This window comes from Trichosurus vulpecula, chromosome 7 (assembly GCF_011100635.1).
Source record: "Trichosurus vulpecula isolate mTriVul1 chromosome 7, mTriVul1.pri, whole genome shotgun sequence".
Taxonomy (NCBI): domain Eukaryota; kingdom Metazoa; phylum Chordata; class Mammalia; order Diprotodontia; family Phalangeridae; genus Trichosurus; species Trichosurus vulpecula.
Window position 1 is genome coordinate 145,228,050 of NC_050579.1, and position 12,167 is coordinate 145,240,216.

The window sequence follows — 12,167 nt, forward strand, 5'->3', positions numbered from 1 at the left end:
TCAGTAATGTCTAACTCATCATGACCCCATTTGTGGGTTCTTTTGGCATAGATACTGGACTGATTTGCCATTTCCTTCTCCAGTTCATTTTACAGATGAAGAACTGAGGCAGACAGGGTTAAGTGACTTGCCCAAGGCCACACAGCTAGTACATGCCTGAGAGTACCACCTAACTGGTATTGTGGAAATTCCTTTTTTTGCATATAAATTGGCCTAAGTTGCTGTTGACATCTTTCCAATTCTAGAATTCTATAATTCTTTGCAGTGGTCAGCAGATGATTCAGGGAAGTCAAGTAGGTCGAGAACTTCAAAAACAGCATTGGATTTGGTAATAAGGAGGTTATAGATGATCTCTGAGAGACAAAGTTCCATAGAGTGATGAGGAAGGAACACAAATTGCTGTGGGTTGAGGAGAATGTGAAAGTAATAAAGCAGAGGCAATGGATGTGGATTAGACATTTAGCAGCGAAAGGGAGAGGAAAATAGTGTACACATTCCTGACTGTTGTGAACAATAATGTGGAAAAGGAACAATGAGAAGAACATTGGAATGGTGTCCCTGAAGATATCCCATGAGATTGGAAAAGTAGGTGAGAACCAGAAAAAGTTATCTATCAGGCTGGGTTTGGATCCTACTTTGTAGGCAGTAGAAAGCTGTTTAAAGTTTTTGAACATTTGAGTGATCAAAAGAGATGAGATGTGAAGCACTTTGCAAACCTTAAGGTGCTTTGTAAATGCTAGTAGTGATGGTGATAGTGATGATGATGATGGTGAGGACAGTGCTATTTTAGAAAATTTATTCCCAGGAGCCTAAGTCTTAGAGCTGGTAGAAGTCTTAGAACATCTCATTCTACTTCCCTCCCCCATTTTACAAATAAGGAAACTGAAGCTCAGAGAGACCAGTGATTTGCCTGAGGCACTCAAGTAGCAAGTAACAAAGTAGGAAGTTAAAACCCAGTCCTGACGTTAAAGCCTGAGTTATTTTCACTATCCTGTGCTATCTCTTTGCATTTATTGTTTGTTATTTATTATTGTTTGTTATCTATTTTCCTACTACATTCTCTTGTACTTCTAAGATCCAGTGTTAGATGGAAAGAAATATTAGGTGGTGCTTCATAAATGCCAGTTGACTGACTGACTGATCAGGTCACAACCATATTCTGACATCTAATTCAATAAACTTTGGGCTAAACTCACTCTAGACTGGAGACCTTTTTTATTAGCCATTTCAATATTTACTGTGCCAACCTATACTCTTCCCCTACTAAGCAACATGGGGTAAATACTCACTGAAGGGGGGAAGGAAGAGAGGATAAAAGCAAATACTTCCACTCAACTGATTCCTCATGATTTGTTTTTTTGTCGCAATAGTTTGGCACAACTATTTTATAGTTGAGTTTGAGGGGTGACTCCAAAAATGTTTGCTCTAAAATATTTTCTCCATACATTCTACTAATTAGAGATTATTTCATCTTAATAAATCTGTTTAGAGATATAATATTCCTCCATTGATTAGTCTGGAAACATTTTTTAATGATCCACAAAACTTTTTCTACCAAAGTTGTTTGTTTCTTAAAATCAATAAATTTACATAAATATTCTCCCTATGTTCTGTGCTCCCTAGCTCAGCCCTTTACCTATCTCCACTCCTCTCTCCTTTGCTTCTAATCCCTATCCATGAATCTGTAGCCAAATTTAAACTCTGTACAGTACAATTTGTACCCAAATCTTTCTGATCCCAGACCCAGCACTCTGTATTACCATTATGCCTACCTCTTAACTATATGTTAATAATAAGAAAAAATGCTACAGTTTGACTGTTACCAGTATGATTTTTGTTGAATTCTTCCTCCTTTCTTTTCACCCCTTTCCTTCAAAATATATAATGCTGGTGTTCCTTATGGATGTAAATAATAACAATAATAATAATAATAATAGCATTTATATACCACCTTAAGGTCTTCAAAGCACTCTGCTTTGATATTCACTACAACCCTGACAGGAAAGTGCAATTATTACCCCACTTTACAGATAAGGAAACTGAGACTGATGGAGGTTAAGCGTCTTGTCCAAGGTCACACAGCTAGGAAATGTCTAAGGCAAGATTTGAACTGGATTCTTCTTGATTCCAAGTCTGGTGCTTTAACCACTGTGCCCCCCAATAGCTTTAATGATATCACCATTTATTCATAGTATGAAGGCTATATTTGAATGACTAAATTTTGTGCATAGTGGATACTAATAAATGTTTGTTGAAGTAAATTTTAATTTAACTGGAATAGTGACATTAACTTATTTATTGAAAGCCTTTTACGTTGTTGGGGGGAAAAGGTAGGAAATAGTTTTAAGCATTGAACTTACATATAAAGAGATGAGTACAGATCTGTACAATTATAGAAGAGGAAAAGATATACAAAATTGAATAAATATTGTATTGGAGTCCCAGAACAATATAGGGCCTCTTTAGTGAGATCTATGGTTACTTAAAAAAAGATTGGCCTTGCAGTCCATTCATATAGGAAACAGATGGCTAAAAATACCCATTGTCTAGATTATGATGTGTAGTTTAGTGGCCAGTCTATTGAGTTAGTACATTTATATATCTAAACAGAAATTGTAGGTGAACAAATTATAGCAAGAAGAAAGCAAGCTAGGTTGTATTTGGGAAATTGCCCAGTGCTTTTTAACAATCACAAGCTTTTCTCTAACACAAAAATCCATCCCTTTAAACAGAAACACAAATATGCTACTGGTCATTATATTTTTTTGCAAATCTGAAAGCAGTCAATCAACAGGCATTTAATATGTCCTAGGCAAATTGGTAGTACCTCCCTCAAATCTGTCGCCCAGTCCATTAAGCTACTAAAGTGGTTCTACTAAAGCACAGATCCAACTATGTCACTGCCCTACTCAATAAGCTCTAGTAGCTCCCTATCACCTCCAGGATCAAAAGTCCTCTACTTAGCATTCAAAGCCATTCGTTAGGTAGGACCTTCCCACCTTTCCAGTTTTCTTACAACTTACTGTCCCACCACATACTCTGCAATCTACGGACAATAGCCTCCTTGCCTTTCCACAGACAAAATACTCCCATGTCTCAGCTCTGGGCATTTTCTCTGACTCTTCCCTGGAATGCTGTCCCTCCTCATCTCCACTTACTAGCTTCCCTGGCTTCCTTTGAGTCCTAACAAAAAACCTGTCTTTTACAGGAAATCTTTCTTATCCCTTCCTTCTGTTAATTATTTCCTAATTAGCCTGTTATGTAGCCTGTTTGTATATATTTGTCTGTTTGTTGTCTCCTCCATTAGATTGTGAGTTCCTTGAGTGAAGGGATTGTCTTTTGCCTCTTTTTGTAACCTCAGAATTTAATATAGTTTCAGGCACATAGTAGGTGCTTAATAAATGTTGACTGAATGAATTGAGAGTGTAAGGGAAATGAGGACACATGATTAGAAGAGATAGTGAGACTATAGATACATAGCCTGAGGGCTACATTGCTTTCCCCAGAATGAAATAATCCTATGGTACCTTGGCTAGGTCCTCTGGGGACTATCTAGGGGGGAAACCAGAGCAAGAATTATGCAGAATGTGAAAGCTGTGGATGGATTAACATATCCATTGATGGAATGAGTACTCATATCAATTAAGTCACAGATTTAGTGAAGTAAAGAAACATGAATACAAATCTTCTTTCTTTATGGACCTTGAAATAATTATTCAACATGATATGATATTGATCTGGCACACTATTGTGGCAACATGGAGAAATACAGAGGATCTGTAGGCATTTAAAGGCATCGCAACTCTTAGTGATTTAGTTATTTCTATATAAAGGATAACTAAAAATTACATGGTTGAACAGAAAATAGATGTTTAGATAAAATTGCTACAGTGTGAAGAAAAGGATTTCATTCCTAAAATTACTTGTTTATGCTATTGCCTCTCAAAAAAAGTTTTCAATTTAGTAAATTCTCCAAGCAACTGATGGCCATGTTTGTAATTTTATACATTCCACAAAGTGTCTTGGTTGCTATATTAGATTTGTGAGGATAATAAAAGATTATTTTAACTCATAGGAGCATAGAGGGATATTCATAGGGTATGCACATGGAGTGTCAGCTATGGCATGTCCTACCCAACTAAAAGGCTCTGAAAACAGGCCTCCCAACCAGCCAATTATATGTTAGATCAGCATAATTTACAGACAGGCTCATTGCCAAAAGAATGATCATCTGGTGCTTATTTACTTTAACCCCAGCAATTCACAATTACAGCTTATATTTTTATTGTACATTAAAGCTTTCAAAGTATTATTTCTGCATCAGTCTTGTGAATGAAATAGTATAAGGAGTTTAAAAAAAATGCATTTTACAGATCAAGAATCTGAGACTCAGAAAAGTCAAGTGACTAGCCCATGCTCATACAACTAGTGCCATGACCAGAACCCAAGTCTCCTGACTCCAAACCTGTATTCTTTCCTATATAGTGGAAAGTAGTTATGATTTCCTGCTGAATATTCAGGTTATGATTTGCACCATAACCTATACTGATAAAATAACGATCATATAGTTTGAAGTATTCTGGTTTAAATAAGTTTAAATAAGTATAATGGTTTGTACAATTGTTTCAAAGAATTAACACAACTGTCTCAAATTACTTGCATTTATTTCACTGGGACAAATCACTGCATTTTCATGAAACATTTAGATATATACTAACATTCCATAACATAAGGGAAAGATCACTGAGTTTGGAATCAGAAGTCCTGAGTCTAAAACTTACTGTTGTGACTTTGGGTAAGTTATTTAACCTTTCAGGGTCTGTTTCATAATCTGTGCTAGGAGTGATTAAAGAAGCATCTTGTAGTTATGAGTTGTTATGCTAGTAATATACTATACTAAATACACACTACTTCTAAAAAACTAATATTCAGGGAAGAAAACTCTCAAGTGAAAACTAAGGCTATTTGTTTCATTATGATACCAAGAATTATATGTCACTTCCCTTTTGGAGGATTTTGTATGCTACCCAGTAAGTTAGAACTCAAGTTTATAAAACTTCTTTTAAGTAACTTTATTCTTTTGCTAATTTGGTTGCTGAATGAGAAATTTTACATTATCCTTATTAAGGTTTTGTTTGATATTTTCTTAGTTTTTATTAATAAGTCTTCATTAGTTTCAATTAATTAATTTAATTAGTTCTTGAGAGACGCAGTGTCATAGTGAATCGTGGGCCAACCTTTGGAATGAGGGAAACCTGAGTTCATGATCTGCCTCTGACCCATGATATCTTCCCAATGATGGCAAGTCACTCTCCTCTCAGACAGCTGTCTAAAATTGTAATTATATTTGCTGACCTAAACCAGTGGAGGGAATTTCCACACTAGGAATCTACCAAAGTAAGGAAATGACAAGTCGTAGCACCAGTGCAATACCCACAGCAGCTGTGGCTGCTATGAATATTCCGGCATAGTTCTGAATCGCAAAATATAACAGACTTTCTCCATGGAAGATGAAACCAAAACATTTATTCAAACACCAGAAAGTCAAATCCATCATAGCAGCAAAGAGATCTATACACATTATCAATGCAGGGGGCACCGCCATCCTCAAGCTTTCCCTCTGTCGGGCCTTCCCACAAACCAAGCTCCTTTAAGCAAAATCACTCCCTCTCTCACTCATGCTAGTTCCTCTTCCTGCTCTGTCTCACTTCCTGCTCCCCCCCTTCCTTCTCCACCTGTTTGGCAAGCTCTAACCACCACAGGCTCATGTGACTCAGGCAGGTCACATGGGCTTATCAATGGATGAGAAAGATCTTCCCATTTTCATTAATATAACACAAGTCTAGAACAGCAACAAGAACAACATAAGAGCAATATAATGGAATGAACCCAACTCTCCTGTCTCCAGATTTAGCCCTCTTTCCCCATATGTCAGGTTGGAGACATCTATATTATATTCCACTAAGTAGGTGTATGACTTTAGGGAAATCATTTTTAATTGTCTTAGTTTTCTCATCTGTAAAATGCAGAGGGTGGATCATAAATAAGATCAGAACTAGCATATACCTTAGAAGTTATCTCGTCCAACTCATACATTCCTTTCATTTTCAAAACAAGGAAACTAAGGTAGAAAGAGATGAAATGAAGCCAAAGATCTCAGAGGTAGGTAAGCGATAGATATGGCATTAAAATCCAGGTCCTCTGACACCAAATTCAGCTCTCTTCCCACTTTACTGTGTTGCTTCTCTCATGCTGCAATATTCTAAAATATTATTCTCAATTATTCATGATCCCCCAGGTTACATCCAGATCTTAATCTGGATTCCAAGAGCCTTTTTCTCTAAAAATATTTTATGACTTTCATAGACTTTATCAATCCCCATAACCTTTCCCTTTTTCATTTGCCAAGGAGAAAGGCATAATAACTAGGACACCCCCCTCTTGAATCTTGCTTTGAAAAGAAGTAAAAAAAAGATTTTCTTCTAGGAATTGGAGTTTCCTTTTCTAGGGCTGTGTTTAGTTCTTTAAATTTGTTAAATTTAGTTCTTATCTAGAACTAGAACTCTTATCTAGAATAGACCCTAGTTTGCTCTAAAGAGCTGGTTACTTGCTCCTAGTTTCAATTCCACCATCTGCCACTGACATATAAACCAAGTGATTTTTAGACAAGGCCATCTTTTCCTTCATTTATAAAGTCCAGAGAAAACAGATTCTCCAACCTGAAATCAGACAGAGACACTTAAACTTCATTGGAAGAAAAGGGGGTCTTTTATTTTTCTTTGGTAATCTGGAGGGGGAAATGTTCTCTTTGCTAGATAGAAAATCAATCACATACATTCATAGCATCTATATGTGTAATAGGTACTTATGTGTTGTTCCAGCTTTTGGATTTTTAAAAGTAGAGACAAACTAAATTTTAAATTTTGTAGTTTTAGTGCAGAATTTTTTTATAGTATATATTTAGAAATTCAGTATTGAGAGCCTACTTTGTGCTAGGCTGCTTTGTACTGGGAAAATGAAAATGAGCTACAGATTTTCTGAGCAGTTCTCTAAGCATCATTATTCAGTGGTGTGCCCTCATATTATATACAGGAATGCTAAATATCTTCTACTAAAATAGTTTAAAGTGTTAATTAAAATCATGTATTTAGAAGAACAAATACATTCATTTCAGCTTCTTTTTCTACATAGAATTTTATAATATTAAAAGCTGTCACACACTGTTCATATAATATGTTCTTAACCCAAGTGATGCACCTTAGAGAAAAATTGTTCTGACATATTATGCTCTTAATAAAATTCTAAGAGGTCTTTGTTGCAGATGATAAAACATCATTTACAAAGTCCACTAGAGAGCCTCATTTCATAATTCTATTGCTAAACTCTGTCCTGATAAATCTCTCTCCTGTATGTAAATTTAGAAATTTATTTTTATAATTATTTAGTTGTTGAATATATTAAAAAATTATATCTGTTGTATTTTTCTGGGAACATGTTGCTAATCTCAGTGAACTTGGCAACCACCTGTGTGCTTTCTTATATATGAACCTGCCTGTCATTATAAGCAAAGTGAATAGGTGACAGATAATAATAGAGGAAAAAAACCTATGCTTATAAGTTAAGGTTAATAGGTGTTAAGAAAAGTTAACTAAAGTTGTTTTTTCTTTTAATGAAAACTTTGAACTTCCATTAGAATTAGTAGACATGCTTAATAATGTAAGCAGACTGTTGAATGGTTAAAGAATGGTGGAGGAAAAGTTGCTTAATTAGATATGAAAAGAATATTGGAATAATTCTGATCCTGGAGCCAAAGCCTCAAGCTTCTGAATTTGAGACTCTTCCAAATAAAAAGAAAGCAACGGATTTAGGTAAATGTACAAAATGGAAAGTAAAATTGCTGGTCCTATTAAATCTCTTTAACAGAGAAATGCAATCAACAGATATATTTCATAAAATAGATTGCTATTAGAAACAATGTGGTTTGGGACTTTTAAAAATAGTGTATTTTGATCCACTTAAGTTGATTTTTTTCACCTTCAGAGCACTATACTTATAAGTTATTTTTATATTATTCCATATAAAAAAAAAGTAATTGTAGCTATCATGCCAGAACAAAGCAAATAGCAAAGCTATGGAGTTTTCTTTGTTTAAACTCTTATATTTTTTCCCATAGAATGCTGAAATTTCAGTTTTTGAAGTGAATATACGTTTTGTTGGTGGACTTCTCTCAGCTTACTATCTCAGTGGAGAAGAGGTAAGATAAAGAATTGTGTGTGTGTGTGTGTGTGTGTGTGTGTGTGTGTGTGTAAATATGGGAGGGATAGAGAAGGGAGAGAGGAAAAGAAAAAGAGAGGACAAAACAGTTCAAGTTGCAGTAAAATGGAATAAATTACATTTATTGTGATTTGCATTTTTCTGCACTTTGTATCTTTTTTGGTAATCCAATCCATTTCCTCTGTATGAAATGTAGAGTTGCTCCAATTTGCATGCAATTACTTATCGTGCTCTCATTTCTTAGAAATGTTTGGTAAATATAACCTGGGGGAGAGGGTGGTGACTAGGAAGAAAGAGGTAACAGTATAAATTGTTAGTAAGTATTTAGAAGAATAGTAGGGAAAGGAATAAACATTTATATAGTGTCTACTGTGTTCAGGGCACTATGCTAAGTGCCTTTTATCGATGTAATCTCATTTAGCCCTCACAGCATTATTTGCGTGTTGCAGTTGAGAAAACCCAAGGCAGGCAGAGGTTAAGTGACTTCCCCAGGATCATGCAGCTAGTAAATGTCTAAGGCCAGATTTATAGTCAGGTCTTCTTGGCTCCAGGCTGAGGGTCCTATCCGCTGCATCACCTGGTCCATCTAATTGGCACCTTCTTTATTGATATATAGTCCTCCCGAAGCATTCCTTATTGTGCAGTTCTTAGTGCCCAAAGGAACTATGGAGGCAGGGCTCTAAGCCTTAGAGCTGCCTTCTGGCCTGAAGCTCCAGTTCAGATAAGTAAAGGAATTGATTGGAAGGAATGTAAAGAATGATACCTATGGTGAGAGTACAATTCTCCATTTACTAAACTGCAAGCAGAAATAACATCTCCCTTTTCCTGCCCTTGAAAGGTTCTGTTGATTGTTATTTCATTCAGTTCTGTCGGTATAATGATTATTGTTGTTGCTATAAAACCAGAATCCTAATAAACCATTTTCCTGAAGTTTACATTTTCCTTCTATTAAAAGTCCCCAGAAAAAAAAGAGGGGAATTTTCTTTTAACCACGGTTTCTTAGGGTATGCCAGTTTCAATTAATATATTGCTTATTTTTTTTTTATTTTGAGTTACCTTTATAATGATGACCAAATAATGTAAACCATGTAATCCTAGCCCTACAAAAACCAAAGTCTAATAGTGAAGGGTTTGGCTCTTCACTGTATATAAGAATTTAGGATTGTCTGTATGTTTTCCAGATCACTTAGAAAAATGCTAAATCAAATGGATTCCTCTACTGATCCCTTAGTAACTCTGTCCTTTATATTGCCATATTCAATAGTAGCTCAATTTTTACCACAGCTGTTGTTGTAGAACCCTCTCAGAGAGGCATTTTTAAGATCTATGTAGATATCCTGCCCACTGATTACCTCAAAGAGCTCTAATGAATTCCTTAGGCATGATTTTTCCTTTTGTTACTTTTTTCCTATTAAGTTATGCGTGGTGGATCCTGTCCCTTTTGTTTGGTTAAAAAATGAGGTTTGGTTTAAAAAACTGAGATTCTTAGGTCTTTCAGAACTCAGTTGTCCCTTGGGTTCCACAGTTTTTATATAAAATATTTTTGTCAAGATTGTGAGAATAGTCTAGTTATTTATGAAAATTCTGAGTTCCATGTCACATGACAAATAAGATGGAAAATTAAACATTTTATCCAGTGTTGTCAGAGAGAGAGAAAAAAATTATGCATCAGAACTAAAACAATTACAATCATCTCTATAGTTCAACAAAGTAAGAAGCATAATAATTGGACACCAGCCAGTCCATTTTAGGGGAGAGTTTGAGTAAAAAAGTATTTCCCTAATAATAATCTCTCTCTTCCATTTAAAACATTTCTTGACCCCTGTGACTTTATGTTTTGTTTGCTTTCCTTTCTTTTTGCTTAAGTTGATGAATTGTATTCCTAAGAAGCTATTTTTTTAAAAAAAAATCATACCTATAAAAATAGTGCATTGTTTTGTATTGAAGAATTTCTGCTTAAAAGAGTTCTTCTTACTTTTTCTGACTTGGGCATTACTTTTGAAAAGGAATATTTGAATTGCTTCCCAATGATTCTGGCTTTCCTTTCTGCAGCAGCCACAGTACTTCTAGCAGGTAGTCTTTGATGACTGTCTAGCATTCCCCTCTATAGCCTGAATGGAGGGGATACTAATTAGGAAGAAATAATGGGACTCAAAACCATGTCATGGAGAATGGCTTAAAAAAAATTAGAAATATTTGTTTCATTAGCCCAGAAAAGTGAAGCCTGGACAGTGGGAAAGGGGGACACTATAATTAGTCCTAAATATCTGAAGGTTTGTTGTATGGAGAAGATGGTTATTCTGTATAGTCCTAGAGGACAAAACTAGGACTAGAGAGGCAGAGTTTGATTTGATATAAGGAAAATCTTTATAACAATTAAATATGTCAAAAAATTGAATAGATGCTGATAATAAATTATTGTGAATATTAATATCATTAATATTCATCATAATAGCATTTATATAGTACTTTACAGTTTGCAAAGTGCTTACATATCTCATTTGATCCCTACAACAACCCTATGGGGTAGTTGATGCTATTATCACCAATGAGATATTTACAGATGAGGAAACTGAGAGAGGTTAAATGATTGGTCTAGGGTCATACAACTAGTAAGTATTTGAGGCAGGATTTGAACTCAGGTTTCCTGACTCCAAGTCCAACACTATCAACTAGACCACCCAGCTGCCTCTGTATCTGATAGTGGTTTCCGATATTTAAGGAACAGCTGGATGACTGCTTGTCCAGTGCTTTAGAGAGGAATTGATCTAAGAGGACTGCTAGGCTCTCTCTCAAATCTGAGGTTCAGTAGTTTGGTGACTAGAATGTATGTGTATTTGTAGCACCATTTTTCCATATGGAAACCTAATTGGGAGGAATAATTATATATTTACATATGCAGATAATTAGTAACTGTTGACTGAAAAGAAAACAATTGGCTATTCAGCCAGTTATTGTAGTTTGATTGGCTGAGAACTCTCAGATATCTTAAAGTAAGCATTGTAAACTAGGAATGGTTTCTATATAGAATTACAGATTCTACATCCGTGGAGAAACAAAGTTCTGAATGTAATTTATGGAGATGGACAGTAAAAATGTAAACCTTTGTTGTTTTTCTTGTCTTTCTCCTTTTAGTTTAAGAAAAAATGTCTTTGCCTATTTGCTTAGCATTTTCTCTTTTAAAGAAGTATATATATGTGTGTGTGTGTGTGTGTATACATATGTATATATATACACACATATACATGTGTGTGTGTATATATATACACATATGTATATATGTATATACACACACACACACACACACACACACATCACAGTATAACTGATGAACTTTATATACTTATATGGCCAGCGAACTTTATCGGCATTATGAAACCAATTCATGTGTCATTTGGCCATATTAAAATTTTGTGTTATGGAGTCCTCTTTTACTTTATTGACAAAAAGGGACAAATAAATCTAGTTAAAATATTAAGGCAGGTGGCAACAGGCATTTTTCTTAGTCCCATTAATCTAATGTATAGGAACAGGAAGTAAATCAGTTATCTGAAGGAGGGAGGGTGAGAGAGAGAGGTTGGCAACATGATTCCTTCACAGCTATATCTCCTTTTCCCTGCTCCCAACCCTCACCTGGTACTTGCCTACCACTGTTTTAATTTCATTTTTTTCCATTTTAGTTGAGCCATTTGTACTTCAAGGTACAATTAAGCAGCAAGGAAATAGGTTTCAAGATAGCCTTCTGAACTTCCAGTAATTTTTTTTTAATCTCCGTTATAGAAATCCCCTTAGATTGCTCTTCTATTAACATTTTTGTGGCAATTACTAGACTTTGTCATTTGTCAGCTTTGTCAAATTTTGTCAATCTGTCACATTGACAGGTCTGTGCCATA

The 12,167-nt window shown here is 35.2% G+C and overlaps 1 protein-coding gene across 1 annotated transcript in view; it reads left to right on the top strand.

The window, feature by feature from the left end:
* Positions 1-12,167, top strand: part of MAN1A1 (mannosidase alpha class 1A member 1) — a 180,552-nt gene that overhangs the window by 68,604 nt on the left and 99,781 nt on the right. Inside the window, exon 5 of the mRNA XM_036769288.1 lies at positions 8,174-8,254. Within this exon, the coding sequence (XP_036625183.1) occupies positions 8,174-8,254 (81 nt within the window). The remainder of the gene's footprint in view (positions 1-8,173; positions 8,255-12,167) is intronic.